This window comes from Serinus canaria, chromosome Z, assembly GCF_022539315.1.
Source record: "Serinus canaria isolate serCan28SL12 chromosome Z, serCan2020, whole genome shotgun sequence".
In the NCBI taxonomy this organism is placed as follows: Eukaryota; Metazoa; Chordata; class Aves; order Passeriformes; family Fringillidae; genus Serinus; species Serinus canaria.
The window spans coordinates 6,511,723-6,531,288 of NC_066343.1; the positions used below are offsets into that span (position 1 = coordinate 6,511,723).

The window sequence follows — 19,566 nt, forward strand, 5'->3', positions numbered from 1 at the left end:
ACTTTGCAATGCCAAACAAATGCTGTTTGTTCACGTGTCATTTATGAGCAGTGAAAGGGGTAGTGAGCATGTGATGGGAGAATGTTGGACAGCAAAGGGACTGCTGCAACCCTCTCCTAATCTACATGGCCCAAAATTATACACATTATTTCACATCTTGTTGTTCTTCAACTATATAATTTCAGAGATGAGGGGAGTAGGGCATTTGCTGACATCTTCTACCAGAGCAGCCTCAACTTGTTTGAAAATAAGTGTTTATCCTAGATCCCATAAAAACTTCCATCTTCTCCCTCAAATACTCTCCGCTGAGCTGGAAATTATGGGAAGTAAATTTCACTATTTAAAAAGCTGCTAAACACAACTCAGCCTTAGCACTCAGAGCAAACACACCACAAATTATTTTCTGTGCTGCATGCAAAAGAATGGCCTGACCTAAGGATTTTTTAAAGGGAAGAGAAAGAACAGCATTGATTTCCAATAGGCTCTGCCTTAGCCTGGAACCCAGTGCTCTCTTGGTGCTCAGTAAATTAATATTTGGATACCATGTGTCACCATGGCAATGGTCCAATAAAAGACATGAGATACAAAAATAAATTCAAAATGCTGCTCAAATTGCTGTTACACAATGTGTCAATTAACGTGTCACCATGCTCAGATGACCCTTGGGCAAGCAGAGAGTGAAAAGTTCATGGGCAGGCAGTCCCCTTCCTTCTGCAGGTCATTTAGGCAAATGAAAATCCTCCTCCACTGGCATTCATCATTTCAGGAACACATTATGGTGGGGTTTTTTTAAGCATACTCCTCAAGGTGCTTCTCCTCAGGCTAAGATCTCTAAAAGCTCTTCTTTTTACAGCAAAAAATTTACTCTCATATTAGAATAAAATTCTCTAATACATTTTTCTGGTGTTCCTCTGCTCCTTATTGAAGTTACTGAATATATGATGCTGGGGTTATTTTTTCAATTTGTCACCTTTTCCATACTCAAGTTATTTGAGCATTAAGAATTTCACTTTTCACAAAATTATTCCTTCCCCTGGGGCACCTGTTCCAATGCTTAGTAATCCTTTCAGTGAAAAGGTTTTTTAGCTTAATATCCTAAACCTGCCCTGGCCCAGCCTGAGGCTGTTCCCTCTGCTCCTGTCCCTGTTCCCTGGACCACAGCCCGACCCCCCCCCAGCTGTCCCCTCCTGGCAGGAGCTGTGCAGAGCCACAAGGGCCCCCCTGAGCCTCCTTTGCTCCAGGCTGAGCCCCTTCCCAGCTCCCTCATCCTCTCCTGGGGCTCTATTCCCTTCCCAGCTCTGTTCCTTGCCCTGGCCATGCTGCAGCCCCTCGAGGTCCTTCTTGGAGTGAGGTGCTCCAAACTGACCCCAGGATTTGAGGTGTGGAAAGGCTCTAAGCTGAAAAAGGGTAGATTTAGCCCAATTATTGGGAGCAAATCTTCCCCTGGGAGGGTGGAGTGGCCCTGGCATAGGGTGCCCAGAGCAGCTGGGGCTGCCCCTGTATCCCTGGCAGTGCCCAAGGCCAGGCTGGACATTGGAGCTTGGAGCAGCCTGGGACAGTGGGAGGTGTACCAGGTGTCCCAGGTGTCCCTGCCATGCCAGGGGGTGGCTCTGGATGGGCTTTTAAGTTCCCTTCCAATCCAAATCCTTCTGTGATTCTGTGATTCTAACTCAAAATAACATAGAGAAATAAAATAGAAATCTGGAGGAGAATCAAACTGAATGCAATCCATCAGAGCATGAGTTCTTTTTAGTTCGGATTGTGAAACCATGTCCACACTTTGTTTAAGAGATACATCTATAAAGGAAAAATAAAAAAGGAAGACTTGTGCATCATAGCACAGTACCTATGCGGCAAATTTAACCATTGAGTCCTAACTGCCCTTGAAATTTAAAGATGTCCTTTGTGCCATAATGAAAAATAGTGTGGAGTTGCGCTTCTTTCAGATGTAAGAACACATTTTTAAATACCAAACTTTACAGCAATCCATCTCATTCCTAAGCACAGTGATAGTGAGACACGCTCTAAGTAATAATTCTTTCTGCATCTGTCACTATGAAGATTAAGAAGATTCATCTCATAAATACTGGATTAAAACCAAAGCTAATTTTGTGCTGAGATATCTACAGTGGAGTATCAAAAACCTGCCAAAGCAAAACTGGTTAATTGCAAAGCAGATGTTTGTAGCATAAGAAAACCTTTTAATTTTTTTTTCCTTTTTTTCCCAGCTTTTCCATCTTTTCTTTTTCCTTTTATTGTTTTTCCCCATACTTATACTGTATTATGTAAACAGCCTGATCTGAGAGTGAAACCAGTCTATACCTAGGTGCACAACAATAAACACATCTGGCAGTGTAAGAAAATTCTGATATGGCAGGAACAGCCAGTGCTTTGGTTAATTGAACTGTGTCTGGCAACAGAATGACAATCCTACTGAAACCAGGAAAGCAACACAGCCAGATCACTTCTTGCCTTCAGCAGCAATTTTGTTTAAATAAACTGACCAGTTTGGGGAGCTCTGTCCTCCAAGTTCCTCTGGGAATTTTAGACACATGTCCCACAGAGGACAGGATTGCTTTGGGAGCAAGAGGGATAAAATTGAGACCTGAGATGTCAAGAGCATGCTGGTCTCTTTATTTAAACCTGCTTTCCAGCCTGCCTCTGCCCTTTCTCTGGATGTCCTTCCACCCTTTCTGAGAAAGTAAAATCCAGGTGAGAGCCAGCTCAGCATTTCCCTTGTGTGAGGCTTGTCAGGTCTGTCCTGTAGCAGTGCTGAACACCAAAGCCTGACACTGGATTTTCTGATGTTGGGAAACAAAAAAAAAAAAAAAAAAAAAAAAAAAAAAAAAAAAAAAAAAAAAAAAAAAAAAAAAAAAAAAAAAAAAAAAAAAAAAAAAAAAAAAAAACAACAGCAAAAAAATTGTAGCCAGTGTGAGCTGCCAGCATTACATCTCTGTTCAGCAGCAGGGATTAAAATAGTGTCTGAAAAGGAGTCACTAAGATCCCAGGTTGACTGTCCCTCGTGTTAATTTAAATGCTGGCTAATTACACGTGTCACATCAGCAGGGTAGGATTACACCCCTGGAGAGACTTTCCCCTGAGTGCTGTTGTGCTTCTCAGAGCACGGATGAAGAGGAGAAGCTGACTTGAGCCTCTGCCCAAAAGACTTGTCTCCCACTCTTGCCCTAGGGACAACTGCTATGGCAAAACCAAAATCCTGACAGAAATACAATATGTATTTACAGTATTTTAACATGAGCCTGCAGCTTTAGCTGCCCAGCAGTGGATGCTTGCTATGTTTTACTTAAAACTTTTCTGGGGAAAGGAAAACGAACATACCTGACAACTGAAACACCTCAGAGCAGTCAAATGGAGCATCAAGGGCATCCTCCTAGCACCGCCTTGGAGATTTTATATGCACTAATATGATTTTATCTCAGTCACCTCTAGACTAAACAGGCCCAGCTCTTTCCCTGAGTGCTTTCATTGTTGTGACCCTTTGTGCTTCAGTGATACCCTCCAATAGTGTGGACTTTTTCCATTATAAAGTATACCCACCTGAGTGGGTGCCCAAATTCCATGTCTCAGGAGGATGGAGGAGAAGATTTTGAGGCTGCTACCCACTTTCTAGCACATAACAGAGTGGAGTGAGGGGAATGTGGGAGCTATCAGCCAGGATTGTGCTCTGGGGGCAGAACTGGAGCAGTGCTGGCCATGGGGAGCCTGATGGCTGTGAAGCCAACCAAGGCTGCTTGTTGCCAACACACTGAGGAAAAGCAAGATGTGACTGGAAAGGAGCCATGGATTCAAGGCAGCACTTTTCTGGGACAAAAATCCTTGTTCTAGGACACAACAAATAAAAGGCAGCATCAGCATGGAAGTGGGTGTGAAGTGGTGGCCAAAGGTTGATTTGTAGGGGGAATGAAGCCATGGAAGACCCTCAAAGCCCCCAGGACCCTGGGGTCATAATCTGGAATGAATTCCACTCCCCCCTCCCGACCCCCTCCGTCCTCCTTCACTTCCTTCCTTCCTTCCTTCCTTCCTTCCTTCCTTCCTTCCTTTCCTTCCTTCCTTCCTTCCTTCCTTCCATTCCTTCCTTCCTTCCTTCCTTCCTTCTTCCTGTCCTCCTCCTTCCTTCTTCCTTCCTTCTTCCTTCCTTCCTTCCTTCCTTCCTTCCTTCCTTCCTTCCTTCTTCCTTCCTCCTCCCTCCCTCCCTCCCTCCCTCCCTCCCTCCCGCCCTCCTCCCTTTTTTCCATCTTCAATGTCCCTTCTTTTTCTCCCCTACCTTTTACCCTACCCCTTTTATCCAAGCTGCATGCACTCACAGCAGAACCTCAGGGACTAATACACCAATTTCCATGGCGACTCTCCAACTTCCTAACAAAACTTCATGATACCCTTACTACTATTACTCCTCCTCTTTCTATTATTACTATTCCATTACTATTTTTTGTTGCATTGCTGTTATTGCTATTGCATTACTGTGGTGAAGAATGCGCATTTTATGATTGGTTTTTCGCAAATATTAAAATGAATATTGTATGTGTTGTGTTACAAATTATGCTGTATTCATTTCCTTAAGTAGTGTGTTAAGTATAGTTTTATGTTATAACAAAATGTTAAAATAGAAACTACGCTATGTAAGATACTTTTTTTTAAGACAGAACTCGCGCCGAGATAGCAGCCACAGGACACCTGAATCTTTCAGAAAAAAGAGAATTTATTGTTCCATTATCAGAAGAAACGAACTTCTTTCCGCCTCACTCGGACAGGATGACACTGTCAGGATTCAGAGGAAGAAGCTGACACTGCCCAGACAGAATCCTGTGTTTGAATGGAATTTATGCATCATGGATGAGGTGTATGAATATGCAAGAGGCTGTTGCTTTTAAGGGTTAATCCTCTGTTAATGTGTGTCCTTTTTCGGGCTTATTTTGCCCAGAAAATGGTACCCGAACTGTCCGTAACTCTTGGTTTTTATAGGGTCATACTGTCCTAATTCAAATTGTCCAAATTATTATTACCCTAATTATATTACTATTTTTATAACCATTATATTACTATTCTTAAAAAAAAAAAAAAAAAAAAAAAAAAGCGAATTGCCCTTATTCACACTACTCTCCCTATTCTTATTACTTATCCGCATTTTACTTTCCCTGGCGGACCTCGGCCGCCCCCTTGGTGCCCCGGGAGCGCTTCCCGAGCCGCTGTCGCTTCCTTCCCGTGGCGCAGTCACGTCACAGCCGGCGCTGCCGCCCCGCCCGCGGCCCGCGCGTTCCGCCGGCGCTCCCGCAGGTGCGTGCCCGGCTCCGGGCGGCTGCGGCTCCGCGGGGCTCGGCTCCTCGGGCTCGGCTCCCGCGGGATGCTGCTCTCCCGGCATGCGGCTCTGCGGAATGCAGCAGCCCCGGGGATGCGGCTGCCCCGGGTTGCGGCTGCCCCGGGATGCGGCTCCGCTCCCCCGGGATGCGGCTCCTTGTCGCCGCGGAGGGTCCGGGTACAGGTTTGCAGAGTATCGGCGTCACCCGGCGGGCTGGCTCCTTGCGGGAGAGCCTCTGGATACACTGTACCCTCCTGGGCTCGCCGGCGCGGCTGGGGTGGTTTCGCTCCGAAGTTTCCAAATAGAAATGTTTAAAACTCTTATTATGTTATATGTCTATAATGTATATAATGCCTACATATACCTGCAGATATATACACACACACAAACACACACACATCTATCTATCTATCTATCTATCTATCTGTCTATCTATCTATCTATCTATCTATCTATCTATCTATCTATTTGTATATAGATACATATATGTATGTATATACGTATGTGTGTATATATACACATATATATTAATCTATATATACATATAGATAAATATATGTACATATATACACTATATATAATATATGTGTATATATGTGCATATATATGTATATATACACACATACATGTATATATGTATATATGTATACATAAATATATGTATGTATGTAAATGTGTATCTATGTGTGTATATATATATACACACATATATGTATCTATGTGTATATATATGTGTATAACATGTATATAGGTGTATATATACATATATGTATCTAGGTATATGTATTTATGTATATATGTGTGTACATATACATATATATACACTTATATATGTGTGTGTGTATATATCTGCATGTATATGTAGACATTATATACATTATAGACATATAACATAATAAGAGTTTTAAACATTTCTATTTGGAAACTTCTGAGCTAAACCACCCAAGCCCCACTGAATTGTACATATACATACACACATACATATATATATATATACATATATATATATATATATATATATATATATATATATATATATATATATATACACCTATATCTCTATCTCTATATCATATCTATATCTATATCTATATCTATATCTACCTATATATTTATCTATACCCCCATATATATATACACACATATATATATACACATATATACAAATTATAATTTATTTTATAATTTTTATACTTATTTATTTCTATAATACTGTTTCAATTTATTTTTCACATATACACAGACAAAAATATGTATCTTATATGTACATATTATTATATGTATAGGCACACAAATGTGTATCTTATATGTAAACATTATTTATAACATATTTAATATTATTGTCTATTTAATGTATTAATATATCTGTAGATGTATATCTATATGTGTATGTGTATGTGGGCATATATGTGAATATATAATGTATAATGTATACTTTTATGCATATATGTATAGTGTAGGAATGAAATGTATCTACAATTTATGTTAATATATGTGTATATTGTATATACACATATATTAACTTAAATTTGTATATATATATAAATTTGTATGCATATATATACTCATGAAAATATTTGTATATTTGTTTGAATACATATATGTATAGGTATGTTTTTTATGCATGTGTATATGTGTATACTTAAAACATACAAGCTGTGCATAGAAATAAAATATATACATATCAATATATTGATATGTATCAATATAATATGCAGTATCATTATATCCATAATTAATATACGGTATCATTATATACATATTTTATGTAATGTACAGTAGCATTAATGTAATTATTCATACAGTACACCAGAGCAATATTAATTGTGTATTACTGACATTAATATGACCTTAATATTACCTATATAAATATTATTATATATTAATATAAATAATATTCTAATATTTTAAGATAATTGTTATATTTGGTAATATGATGATATTATAGGACGTGTAGCATCTAAGATAATAATATAATTTCGTAAGATACATGGTTATATATCAAATATTGTACACTGTGTTCTGTAATATATATGATGTATATATTATCCTCTGTTATGCTATTATTGCTATTATCTTTTAAACTCTGTTACAAACCTTACATTTTGGCAGCAGGGTGTTGTTTTGTGCAAGTTCTGTACAGTATTCAGAGCAGGCCATTACAGCAACCTGTTGGGTGTAATTTAAATTACCTGGGATTTGGAGTGTGGCCCTGGACCAGATTCTAGGATGCACTTCCATGGCCTCCTCCCTCCAATCTGGAGGGATTACTGAGCAAAAAGTGATGACAAATGTGACACTTCCATCTTTTCTGGGATGGAATGCAGTGTGTCTGTGGCATTTTTCCCGGGTTACTGCACTTGGGAGGAGAAAATGCACGAAAACATGCACTGATTGAGGCATAGCATCACCCCACAGACACAGCTGGTATTGCTGATGAGACCTTTGAATTCTGAGCTGCTGCAAGAACCTGATTCTCCCTGAAAGACTTCTAGAGTTATGAGCAAAAAAACTTTCTTGTGTTTTTCAGGTCTGCTCTGAATGTCTAGTGGGGTAAAATCTGCCTGGGGATCTCCAGAGCTGCAGGGTTTGCTGTCCCCACTCCACGTGGACTCCCTGGTCTGTGTCACCTGTTTTCCTGTTCAGCATTTCCTTGGTAGGTAATCAAATGCAGACTGCCAGAAAATTTAGTTTCCTTGATGGCCATAGCTGGTTTTAATGAGGGACAACAAGAGATAGGTGTTTTAAATGCCATCAGCATATACATTCTATTATTTGCACCTCCTTGCTCCCCCCCATTTCTCTTTCAGCTGTTACTTAAAGGAAAAAAACATCCATGCTTGTCTTTCCTTGAATTGATGCTGAGATTAAGTTTATACAGATACTTACCTCATCTAAATAATGGATGGTTTTAGTGTCACAACTTACTTTTCCTGCAGATGAGGATTTATTGGCTGATGTAAATTCTGTACACGGGATTGAGTCCAACTTGGCTTTGCAAAATAGAGCATGGGCCAAGCCCAGACTCAAAAGAATAATTTGTTAAATCTAGCATTGTGGTGTAGAGGAAGGTAAATTCTCAAGTTTGCAAGCATCCTTTGCATTTATGTATTCATTTTTTTCCCCCAAGCAAATCTTTATAATTGGGGGCAGTCTAGAGAGGGAACCACAATAATGATATGGGAAGGTTTGTGCATTTTAGTGTCTTTGGTGTCATTTTGCTTAGGTGAATAAAGAGACAGGTAGGCCTCTGTTTTCTTCAGGTTATTTATAAAAACAGCCAGGGCTTTCATGTTAGCCCTGGAAACAGCAGATTATTCTGGTCAGTGAAGATTTTTTGTTGGATTCTGAAGGCAGAATTTCTTGTAATTACACAAAATTGGTGAGGAAGTTAAGGCACTGATGGCTGATGGCTGATAAATATTTTTTTTTTATTTTTTTTTTATTTTTTTTGGGGTGGGTCTCAGAGTTTAGGTACTGAAACTGTTTTATTCATTCCCCTTCAGCTGATGTTTTGGTAGGAGTTGTCCTCAGGGCAGCAGAGCATGGAGGGATCAAAAAGGGGCTAAATAGAACTGAACTGGAGCTGTTTTATGCACTTTATATGTGTGGAAGAGAGAATGTGATCTATGGAAATCTGGGCTTTTTTCATTCTACTACCCACAAAACAATTTGAGAGCATCTTCCTCATTTGGAAGGCTTGCTAGGCTGGCAACAAAAGTGTTCTTAAAAAACTTGTCAGATAGCAGACCCTTTTTTTTGCCCCCATTTTTTACTTTGCATGTGAGCAGGCCAACATGCTGTAAGCACTTCCTGACAAAACTGCATCTGTTCTGGTCTTCATTTGTTGTGGGTTTACAAATTTCCCACGTCTGACTGAGACTCTTCCTGCCATCCAGATCTGCATTTTTCCAAAAGGTTCCAAGCTTGCCCATACATTTACCACGAAAAATCCCAGGCAGTTCTGTTTCCACCTTGCTAAGTGAAACAAATGCAGTGGCTGCCAAGGACTGTGACCTTTGGCAGTGTGTGCTGTGCCAGTCTCTGCTCAGTGACAGGAATTTTACTGCTCTGCCCCTTGCAGCTGACTCTTACTAATAGCTGCTGTCTTTTGGCTGTGCAGGAAGATTGGTGGAGCAGTGCCCTGTCACCCATTTGATTTTTTTTTTCCTTGTGGTTGTGGCTTAGAAATACAGCATTAAATTTTAGAGTCCATTGCAGTGTTCTTGTGGTTATTCTGGACAGACTGTCCTCTTAGAAAAAAGCTTTGTGATACCAGTACTGAGAGATCCAGTTAAGCAGAAGAGCACTGGGTTCTTTTTCACTGAACATCCCAAACTGTGCCTAGCAGTTGTGTTCTGCAATGAGATCCCCCTCACTCTTTAGCTGCTTGAAATTGTGACATCAGCTTAGCTTCTATTACCTAAAGCTAAATTGTGTTTAGCTTTAGGTAATAGAAGCTACAGGTAAGTCAGGCCTGGAACTGAGCAGAAGCAGTTTGGCTTTGGGTAAAAGGGATTCAGTTTGGTTTTCCCAGTGTAAATTCTGATATCAGGTGTCACATCTGCTGATAATGACCATGCAGACTCCCTTTGGCTACACCTTCTTTGTCCCTCAGTCTTTTAGAGGTCACATTAAGACAAAAGTTTGGAGGAGGCAGTGTTGCTGTTAATGACATTCTGAGCAGGGGACTTCAAGACCCCAAGGTGGCACCCTTCAATAACACTTAACTTATTCAAACTCTCTCAAAGGAGTCACAAACCCATCAATTAATTTGCTGTTGAAGGAAGGACTGGGGGCAGAATGAATGCTTTTAATATTACCAAGTTAAATCATCTTGGCTACAGCTTTTTACTCACTGCAGAACACATTGTATTAACATTCTGATTAGGTACAGATTAGTTTTTTTGATGGAATAATTTGGGCAAGTAGACTATGTCAAACGCTGCAGCAAGATTACAGAGGTTCAAAGCACAGCACTTTGCATTTTTAAATGTGTAATTCCAGCTGGCATCTGTGGAGCTGGAACAGCATAATGCATTTATGTCAGCATTTGTGTTAGGGAATTTCAAAGAGGCATTTCGACAGGAAAACTAGGTGTTTTGTTGTTCTTTTCTTCTCTTTTTTTTTTAGTGGAACTGCTGCTTTTTGAGCTGCACCATGTTTCTGGCCTGCCACATAGTAAAGCACTGATGGATGTGTTGATACTGTGAGCATAAAAACCCTGGGATGAATGTTTTGGCTGTGTGTGATTTAGAGCCGCCGCAGAAGCGCCGCGTTTATCCTGACATTAAATTTCATGAGCTATAACTTGGCACAGAACAACTCAGAGTTTTTATTTTTTTTTTCTTCTGCCTGAAACAGGGTGATGGTGCTCTCTTTCCTGAGCAGAGCCCTGCCACGAGCCAGGCATTCACCCAGCCCACTGGGGAGACAGCTCTGCTCAGCCAGCAGGAATAAGCCAGTCTTGACTTTGTTCACCAAGGTAAGAGCTGTTCACACAATAAAGCTGAGCAGGACTGTGTGTTTGTCAGCTCTGAAACACAGGAATTACAGATTAAATGCCTTGTCCTTGCCTTTTTCCTCCCCTTCAAAGTAGTGTTGGGTGTTTTACTTCGTGGGTTTCTGCACACCAGGCTTTGCTGCACACTCCTGCTCTCAGTGTAAGAATTAGCAACCAACAATTAGCAATCTGCAAATATTTCAGGACAGTTTTGCCTCTGTGACTCTTATGGTTCGTTTACTAGTTGAAGATTTGGCCCAGCTGCCAGTGTTTCACCCTGAAAACGGAGAGCAGAGAAGATGGAATGTTACACACAATCTGCCAACCACAAGCATCAGCAGTCAAAGCAGGCTCTTCAGAGTGCTCTTGTTTAATTTCAGCACCACCTGTGAGACTCTAAAATGCATCCAATTAGTGTTGGGAGCACGTGAGGGAAAAGTAGATTTCCTTTTACCCCTCTCTTTTGCTTTATTGGCAGCAGATAAAATGGGTGTAGAATTCCTAGGCATATTTAGAAAACAGATGAGATGAGCAGGGGGGGTCATTTGTGGACTGTCACATTCCATGAATTGTTTTCAATTATTACCTGCATAGTTCTGCACTTTTATAAAGGATGGCACACGGTGGGTTGTGCAGAATTAATGTGCTTGTTGCAGCTTTTAAGAGGAGTATAGCTACAAATGCAAAGCACTGAGAGTGCTGACATCAGTGTGGTGGTTTTAGATTTGATTAAAATAATTTCCTCCTCCTGTGCTGTGTTTTTTCATTTCATCTGTAACCATACAGGAGTGTTGAAACTGTGTGACAAATAAATAGGTTAAAAATAATAGGTCAGCATCCATTTAATAATCAGAACTATACTTAAAAGTTGCAGCTTTCTGTCCCTGTGCCCAGTTCAGCCTCAACTCATTCATAATTGAAATGGGGTAAAGTAGAGATTAATGCTCTTACCTTTGGGTTAAAAAATGGAAAAAAATTTTCTTTGTGTCTTAAAATTCCTAACTAGTAAGGCACTGTGTGAAATCCAATTTTCTAGTTACAGATTTCCAGCAGTTCTCTGAAATGGACTTTTTGTTGAAGGTGTTTTTTGACTCTAAATATTTACTGCTGACTTTAAATGTTCACTGGCAATTGCAAAGAAAAGTGCAGTTTATTAAAAAAATCTAATCTTCTCTGTTATCTTATGCTAATTAATCCCTTGTTGCCTCCTTCTTATTTTTAATAAGGAGAAAAGAGGAGGAGAAAGCAGGAGGGATTATGACTACTGGATCAAACTGATAGAAACTACCAAATGGGTTTCCCTTTGCAGTCCCCTTTTCTGACCACCCCAGCAACGTTTGCTTACATAAATCTACTTTTAGAAAAGATTTCACTCTTTGTTAAAATAATTCACTTCTGATTTTAACCCAGTACCACCTAGCGCTTAAGCTTGCCATGAGAGTAAAACTATATATTTTTTCCTAAAGAAAATATAGTTTAGCCAAATTTGCCAAATGCATTTATGTGCCTGGCACGTTGGGAAGCTCTCCACAGGTCCAGGGGAACCAAGTGTGTCCTGTTTTACCTGGGAGGAGCCTGGTGTGTTACAGAACTGATGTGCCGGGTGAAATCCTGATTTCTGGGGGAAATCCTTTCAGTCACCAGGGTCTGTTAAACCAAAAGCAGCCAGGACTAGGAAGAACACAGCACTTCAGTGTCCTGCATGGGTTTTCAGAGCACAAGGACTTGTCTGTGTGGGAAAGGCAATTTAGGTGAGACCTAAATAAAAGCAGAGTATTTAATCCGAAGTAATTCTCATTACTGGAAATTTCACAGGGAATTAAAAGTAGCTGTTTCAGGTTAACTCCACATTTAAACAAGCTCAGGGAAAACTTTTCAGTGGGAGAAAGAGAAGAAGGTCTTTTCCAGCTGTGGGAGGTGTTTTGGGGCAGAGGGACAGAGCAGTCATGTTCACCTCCATATCCTTTGCCACGTGAGTTTTTTGGGCCCAATTCTGCTGTTTCAAACATTGGAGCAGCATGCCTTAATAAGAGTTTCTTCTTCACTTACAGCCTGGGGGGCCAGCAGAACTCAGATGGGGGAGTTTTCAAAAATGAGAGGGTTTTTTTGACCTCATCACAGGTCAAAGCACTGCAGCTGCTTGCCAGTTCTCCTTGCTGGAGGTTACTTTCCTTCCAGCTCTAAAGTTTGGAGGGTCCTGCTTAATTTCTTCCAGGCAAAGCCACCCAGTCTTAAATTGCCTTCTTTTCCCATTTGAGCTGAGGTGTGTGTCTTGATCTGAGCCAGGCTGGAAGTCACTTGTGTGGCTTTCTCATTCCTCTTTCAGTAGGAATGGTGCCTGCAGCTGTCTTCATTGGGTGATGACTGTGCTTTCAGGTCATTCCCTTGGATCTAGGAAACTGAAATAAGTTGGATCTATTTCTAAAATAAGTTTTAGAAAACTTAATTTTGCCCCACAAGAAATGCAATAGCAAATGTAAAATAATTAAATTTCAGTGCCTGGATAGTTTGTTGTGTTTTTTTTTTTTTTTTTCATCCATACTGCACTGATAAGGAAAGTTTTAGAAAGCCCTAAGACAGGGTGCTTGGTGCAGGGAAGGGAACCTGCATTTGCAGCAATGACTGTAATGTCTGTGTGTGTTATTTCACTGTACAAACAACTTTTGTGTTTTACTTCATGCTTTAAGCTACTCTCAATGTTTTCATTTAGAAACCATGCCCTCTGTGTGATGAAGCAAAAGAAGTTCTTGAGCCATACAAGAGAAGGGTAATGTATGGAAATTCTGTATATGTTTTCTATATGGGAAGAACAGTTAATCAGGATTCTTTCTTTGTAAAAAGAAAATTGCTTGGATTTATTTGCATCTGTTATTCTTTCATGGATGACCTCTTCAAGACAATTTCAGCTCTGATTTACATAAAACTCATTATCCAAAAGCATTTTGTGATAATGCTACTCAAATAAGTATTGGCAAACTAAACCAATATAAACCATGTTACAGGAGTTCTTGAAAATACTCCTTCTGCAATACTGGTGCCTTGTCTGAAGAAGTTAGTAACTCTTACGAGTCAGGATGTAATTTGGGAAGGATGTGACTAAGTGAGGCTTTGAAATACGTGGCTGCAATTTTTGCCATTTTCCAGCCAGGCTTTTGTGTCTCTGTTGAAGGATGAAACTTTTAATGGAGGCATTAAGAGCTGCTGCACTCTGCTGCCTGTTTTGTTCCCAGCTGTGTGTTTGTTGAGGTTGCTGCCCACAGGAGAGTGGAGCAAGAATATTCTGGGCTAGGGAGAGAGTCCTTTGTGGAGAGGCAGCCAAGAGTTGTGGCTACATATATTTGATACTCCAAAAACCAGGCTACAACAGAAGGAATAAACCCACAAGCTTCAAGAAAACATCCTTGCATTTCTGAGGAAAGCACTGATCAGAAGACAAGGTGCTGTTTTTCCAGTGCCCAGTAGGAGCTGACATATTTCTTATTTCATATTTCTTCCCTGCCACAGTTCATTCTGCAGGAGGTGGATATTACCCTTCCAGAGAACTCGGCCTGGTATGATAAATACAAACATGACATCCCTGTTTTCCACTTGAATGGGAGGTTCCTAATGAAGCACCGAGTCGACATTCCAAAGTTTGAGGACCGGCTGAGGAAGCTGGAGTTGCAAACTGAGGGAAACCAGTGAAGAAAATGCAGCTGCTCTGATGCAGATCTCAAAGGTGAAAAAAACTTTGTGGGAAAAAAAAACCAAAACATTTTCATTAACTGGCCTTTAATTTCTTGGGACTTATGAGCCTGAAAAACTTGAATGACTTGTGTTCTGTTTTGTATTAATCCCCCAGCCCAGCTGCACCAGCAGCCACCTTTTCTGTGCTGTTCATTTGCTGCTCTGCTGGGCTGGTGCTCTCTCTGACAGAATAAAAGCTGCTCCACAACAGCAGATAAAGTGAACTCTGTTTGGATGGGGTTGGCATGGCCAGGTTTGGGTAGTGGGGGTGGTACAGGGATGGTTTTTCTGAGGAGCTGCTGGAAGCTTTCCCTGTGTCTGGATGAGCCAGCCAGCTCCAGGAGGGATCCTCTGGCCACATCTGAGACCATCACAGATGAGAAGGAAGGAGGAGAGAATGTTTAATAAAATAACCACAAACCCTGTTCTCCATCTCCCTGAGCCACTGAGGGGAAAGAGGAGGAGAAAACTGAGAGTGAAGTTAAGCCTTGGAAGAAGGGAAGGGTGGGATAAAGGAGTTTTAAAGATTTAGTTTCCTTTGTCTTTATCCTGCTGTGATTTGATTGGTAGTAAACTAATTTCCCTGTGTCTCCTCTGCCTGTGACAGTGATCAGTGGCTGATCTCTCTCTGTTCTCATCTCAACCCATCAGCCTTTTATTGTATTTTCCCTCCCCTGCCCAGCTGGTGAAGGGACTGATAGGGTGACATTTGTGGGTGTGTGGCACCCAGCCAGAATCAGTCTTTAAAAGATGATTAGCACCTGTAGATGTAGATTACACTGCAGATGTGTAGGAGAATTCCTTGAAGAAGCCCAGGAGCCTGCCCTAAATGACAATCAAAATGGAAAATAGGGCATTTACTGTTAAAAGGGCACTTGATTAAAGACCACACACTCTCACTGGACCTGGATCTGTGAAGTGATAATCACAATTTGATACAGTTATTGCTAACACCTAACACTGAATGGTTTATTTTTCACATTTCAGTTCTGTCTGCCACACAGCTGCAAATCCATTTATCATGTGGCAGAAATGCCATTTTTTTCAAGGACTGCTGCAGTTACATTAGTTACATAGGCAATGCAGGCCTGGGAGGGAGACAGAATGCCCAAGTTAAACAAATTTTCAGGAAGAAGAGGATGACATGTTCAGGCAAAGACAACCATTTTAGGTTAAATAATCTGTAACAGATTGCAGAAAGTTGCTGGTGTTTGTGATTTACTTAATATTTAACACAGAAACTAATCCCTACCTGCTGCATTTTCGTTCTTCCTATCATGATGATACTCAGTCTTTTCTTCTCACTAGGAATTTAAGCAGGCTCACTTCACAGAGGGAAGAATCCAGATAGAATGCCTGGCTGGAACAGCAAACTGAAATACAGCAGGATTCAAGAAAGACTCTGAAGGTTTTGGAGTATGGTTTAATAAGAAGTCAGCTGATCTGCTGTGGTGAAAATGGGCTTCATGGCCTCATCCTGCAGTGTCTTTAGCATCTGACAAATAATTTGCAATCTAGTCTTGATGTATTCCCCAAGATGAAAAATTTCAGGGGAGAAGGGAGTAAGAAATTAAAACTTTGCTCCAGCTTAGCAGCTTCAGTCCCCTCAGGTGGGGGTCTGAAACTATCCAATGTTTCCCAGAGGGAGACCTGTGCCATTTTTATAGCAGAGAACTTGAGGTCAGTTCAGCCAGATCATGGATCCACAATGTTTTTCATCACCACTAGCAGGAGAACAGGACTTTAGAGACAAAAACTTCTATACTTTCTGCAGTTCAGGGTGCTGCAGTCAAAATTCTGACTGTTCCACCTGTTTTACTGTTAAATAAAAGATCTGAATTATCTTATCAGCAAGCACCACTTGCCTTTCTCCTATGATTTGAGATGTTTTCAGAGGCCCAGGTTTTTTCCTCACAGAGGTTTTGTGATAAGAGAACTGCAGAGAGCACTTGTCAACCACAGCTCAAGTGCTCCTCTAAAATACAACAGCATTATCTCAAAGATAGGGACAACAGAATTCATGTGGACTCACCCCACTTCCCAAAATACACAACTGACAGAGACTGGCAGAGCTCTCAGAGATCTTTCTGCCTTTGTTTTATTTTAGTAAGGTCTGTTTTGGGAAGGAAAGAAAAAAAGAGGAAGCTAAAACCAAACTTCCTAATCATTTTAGAGATGATGAATCCCTTGTTCCTTTTTCTATCAGACTGTGGAGAGTTTCCTCTGTAGCCAGTGCCAGATCCTTTTCCCCCCATTTATTTGGTAAAGTCAATGAGGACAGGATTTCCATAATAGCTTTTGTCCCTTGCATGGCTCTTATGAGTGAGATTGAGCTTTTCCATTTGGGCTGTGCTGCCAAAAACCTTCCAGTGGCTTTACTGTTCTGCACTTTTAGGAGAGTGGAAACCCTCTTTCCATCAGTTTGGATAGAGGGGGAGGAGGTGGGAATGTGTCAGTATGAAGTGTTGGTGGCACAGCCTCACCTTCATTTTCCAAAAGTAAGAAAGGATGAATCCTATATAAATTTGAGGGGTTTTATTTTCCCCTTCTTTTTGAATGTAAGAAATGGAGCTGTCTCCCAGCACCTGCATCTCTCTAATCAAATGTGTTTAAGTATAACACAGATATTAAAAGGAGAAGGTATTTGCCCCTGCTGATATATATTTATGGAGCAATGTGCAACTTTGTGAAAACTGGCAATTTACTCTTTTGGCAGTGAGTATTGGCAGGGGTGCAAAACCTTGTAAGGCACTATCTCTGTAGTAAAAGGAGAATGAATACAAGATGGATTTATTTCCTATTTCTGGCCAATTAAAAAGCACACAGACAATGTCCCATCTTCTTCCAGTAACTATAAAAAAACAAATACCCACTGGGCTTACTTTCTTCCATGTTCTGCTTCTCTGACTGTTTCTTTGTGTCTTTAAACTGTACACAAGACATGGAAGAAAATGTCTCATTTCTTTTAGGCACAGGGCCTCCCTGTCCAAAGTGGCCTGTGGTACATAATCTCAAATTCAGCTGTAATCACATGGCCACCTGGGTTAACTACACATGGAAGTAAACAAAGCCCAGTGTGCAAGTGTTTGCAAGATCTTTTTTTCTTTTTTCTTTTTTTCTTTTTACTTTTTTTCTTTTTTTCCTTTTTCTTTTTTCTTTTTTCTTTTTTACTTTTTCTTTTTTCCTTTTTCTTTTTTCTTTTTTCCTTTTCCTTTTTTCCTTTTCTTTTTTCCTTTTCTTTTTTCTTTTTTTTTTCCCCTTTTTTTCTTTTTTGTTAATTTCAGTGGCAATATCACTTTCCAGGCAGTTTTGCTCTATGGTCTACCAATAACATCTGTCTTCTTTTCCATCATGCCCTGCTGCTAAGAAGGCTCCATCCCACTCCTGTGAAACTGCTTTGCCTTGTAGACCCAAACCTGAGTTTTTGAAAGTCAAATTTATTCTCTGTTCTCTGTCCTCAGCTCTTGTCACATTTGAGATCAAATTCTGGTTCTTGGTCTGGATCTTCCAGAGATAAATGAAATATGACCAGGACATCCAAAGGGTAAAATGAGTTCCTGCAGGAGAAAAATACTCTTTGCTTGTCCATGGAATGAGCTGCAGGGACTGAGGGCACTCCAGACCTTCCTCATTTTCCCTCAGGGCTGCCTTCTGGGGCACATGTGGATGATTACAAGGATAAAAACTAAATCCCTGCCAGTCATACACAAATCTCACAGAAATGAGACGCAACTACATCCACTCCCTTCTCCTGGGGGGAAGGCAAAAGATGTGGATTGTATGATGTGGATTGCTGGAATGCACCTAGACACGAGGTCAGGGTGTGCAAAATTCAGGGTCAGCCCAGGTGGTTTTAGACTGCCACAGAAAGAAATGTCTTAGACCACCTAATCCTGAGTCAGTCCAATCCTTTCCCTTCTTTTCTCCCCTTCCTGAGTCCTTCCCAGGAATATTTAACCCAGGGTCCAATAAAACAAGGTGATACATCTGTTTTTTTCCTTGAGGGTTTTGGTGCTGCATTTTTTTGTTTGGTGGGTTTTGGTTTTTTGGGGGCTTTTTTTTTGGTGTTTGTTTTTGGTTTTGTTTTTTTTTTTTTTTTTTTAGGTTGTTTGTTTTGGGGTGTTGTTTGTTTGGTTTTGTTTTGTGTGTGTTTTGTTTTGTTTTGTTTTGGGTTGGGTTTCTTTCCTCAGCATGACATTCCCTGAACATTCCCTGGATATCTGCTCCCAGAAAGGTGGTACCTAACCCTCCATCCAGTGGAGAAAAGCACGGTGAATCAAACCACCAAACCACATTGATACACACAGCTCTGATTTGCACACCAGGCACCAACTCAAGCTTCTTCTCCAGGAGGTGAGACACTCACTGCTACAGGACCTCCAAGGTGCCAGCTGCTGTTTGCAAGGCTGGGATCCAAGCAACTTCACTGACATCCCCACTGCATTGAAAACCTAAATTTCTACTAAATGTACCTTTCCTGCTGAGGTGGGTGAGTGAGTTGGGCATGCCAGGCTCTCCCTTTTTGTTTTAACACACGCAGGTATCACCCAGGTGCTGTTTCCATCACCACCTGGAAGTGCAGCTGTGTGGCTGAGGGTGAACATGCAGGTGGCAAATAGAGGTGGGCATATTTTCTGCTTCACTGTTAGGAAAGCCAACCGAGGGCAGCTCCTCCCTGCCCCTGAGGTTTGCCCTCTAGTAAAATTTTAGTGCATCTTGCTGCTTTAACAGCGGCTGCATTCGGGGAAGGCAGCAATGTCATGAAATACCATCTCAGCCCTGCAATACTCCTTTCCTTCCCGAACAAAGCAAGCGTGACAGAGGCAGTGGAACGGAGAACTGTGGTTAGGCAAGGAAAAACATTAGCCTGGAGAGTGGGGGTTTATCTTTGGAACTTGGGGCCGCATCATTTTTCATGCAGCTTCGACTGAGTCCGGGCACCTCTGGAGCTTTCATTGACATCAGCACCGAGGCAGCTCCGGGAAAGCTTCTCCCCTTCTGGGACCGGCTCCTGCGAGGT

At 41.0% G+C, this 19,566-nt stretch overlaps 1 protein-coding gene across 3 annotated transcripts; it reads left to right on the forward strand.

The window, feature by feature from the left end:
- The first annotated feature begins 5,223 nt into the window (after positions 1 to 5,223).
- On the forward strand, positions 5,224 to 16,323 carry CZH5orf63 (chromosome Z C5orf63 homolog). Of its 3 annotated transcripts, none has more exons than XM_050987300.1 (6): positions 5,224 to 5,295; positions 7,848 to 7,973; positions 10,682 to 10,802; positions 13,531 to 13,587; positions 14,325 to 14,538; positions 15,855 to 16,323. In XM_050987300.1, the coding sequence occupies exons 3-5, from the start codon at positions 10,686 to 10,688 to the stop codon at positions 14,502 to 14,504; spliced, it is 354 nt and encodes a 117-aa protein (XP_050843257.1). In that variant the 5' UTR covers positions 5,224 to 5,295; positions 7,848 to 7,973; positions 10,682 to 10,685; the 3' UTR covers positions 14,505 to 14,538; positions 15,855 to 16,323. The 3 variants fall into 3 exon arrangements, with proteins under 3 accessions (XP_050843257.1, XP_050843258.1, XP_050843256.1); XM_050987301.1 differs by lacking the exon at positions 15,855 to 16,323 and adding an exon at positions 14,662 to 14,759; XM_050987299.1 differs by lacking the exon at positions 15,855 to 16,323 and having other exon boundaries at positions 14,325 to 14,759.
- The last annotated feature ends 3,243 nt before the right edge of the window (positions 16,324 to 19,566 follow it).

Bases quoted from the DNA above. Each gene is read 5' to 3' on its own strand.
- CZH5orf63 (XM_050987300.1), top strand. From the start codon at position 10,686: ATGGTGCTCTCTTTCCTGAGCAGAGCCCTGCCACGAGCCAGGCATTCA. The intron at 10,803-13,530 runs GTAAGAGCTGTT...GTTTTCATTTAG, and splicing joins TCTTGACTTTGTTCACCAAG to AAACCATGCCCTCTGTGTGA. The intron at 13,588-14,324 runs GTAATGTATGGA...TCCCTGCCACAG, and splicing joins TTGAGCCATACAAGAGAAGG to TTCATTCTGCAGGAGGTGGA.